This window comes from Halyomorpha halys, unplaced genomic scaffold (genome assembly GCF_000696795.3).
Source record: "Halyomorpha halys isolate HHAL.00 unplaced genomic scaffold, Hhal_1.1 Scaffold154.1, whole genome shotgun sequence".
NCBI classification, from domain to species: Eukaryota; Metazoa; Arthropoda; class Insecta; order Hemiptera; family Pentatomidae; genus Halyomorpha; species Halyomorpha halys.
In genome coordinates, this window is record NW_027112031.1 from 367,973 (window position 1) to 368,675 (window position 703).

A 703-nucleotide genomic window follows, 5' to 3' on the forward strand; every position below is an offset into this window, starting at 1 on the left:
TACCACTGAACTAAATTAAGTACCTAATGCTAGAACACAATAACCCAATATTTTAACATACTATGGCGCAAAAATAGCACAAATGTTTGAAACTTGCATAAAATCATTTCTTTAAAACCCATTAACTTTTATATATAGAATACATCTCTAAACAAAATCAACAAGAAAAGTTAACTTTATTTCAGCAAAGCAACTAAAAATTGTATGGTAAATTAGGTAATATCTTCTTAAATAGCCAATTTTGTTAAGGGTTTATGAAATTTCCAAACAACTGTTTTTTTTTGTTTTTTTTAAATGAAATTGGGAATTGTAATGATAAGTTCCTAGAATTATCCTGGAGTGACCTGTGACTCAGGTAAAAAAATATTGGTCTAGTAGCCTCAGAGAAAAGTTGTGGATGAATGTAGTTTTTATTTTAATTATTGAAGAGAAGTTAAATTTCTGTAACAGTCATTTATTATGATGAGTGATAGCCATTATGACTAGTGTGGTTGAGTACAGAGTTAGCCTGAATCAAAACGAAGTGCCAAGTTATAAATAACATTTATAAGGTTAAGTATGAAAAAAAAAAAAACTTACTTGACCAAAGGTTCCTCTCCCTAAAAATTCTAGTACTTCATACTGTGTTGTCATAGAATAAAGCACTTCATGTTGAACAAGTTGGTAATCTCCATCAGGGGTGGCGGAGTGGGATGGCCCACCC

General features: G+C 30.9%; 1 protein-coding gene across 6 annotated transcripts in view; it reads right to left on the reverse strand.

The window, feature by feature from the left end:
- The window catches only part of Hipk (Homeodomain interacting protein kinase), a 63,663-nt gene extending 62,966 nt beyond the window's left edge, over positions 1–697 (reverse strand). For all 6 annotated transcript variants that reach the window (XR_010844081.1, XR_010844082.1, XM_067049945.1 and 3 more), the window contains exon 1: positions 580–697. Coding sequence is in view for 4 of the 6 variants with exons in the window: in XM_067049945.1 (XP_066906046.1) it covers positions 580–633 (54 nt within the window). In the remaining 2 variants the exon portion in view is untranslated. The remainder of the gene's footprint in view (positions 1–579) is intronic.
- Between the last annotated feature and the right edge of the window lie 6 nt (positions 698–703).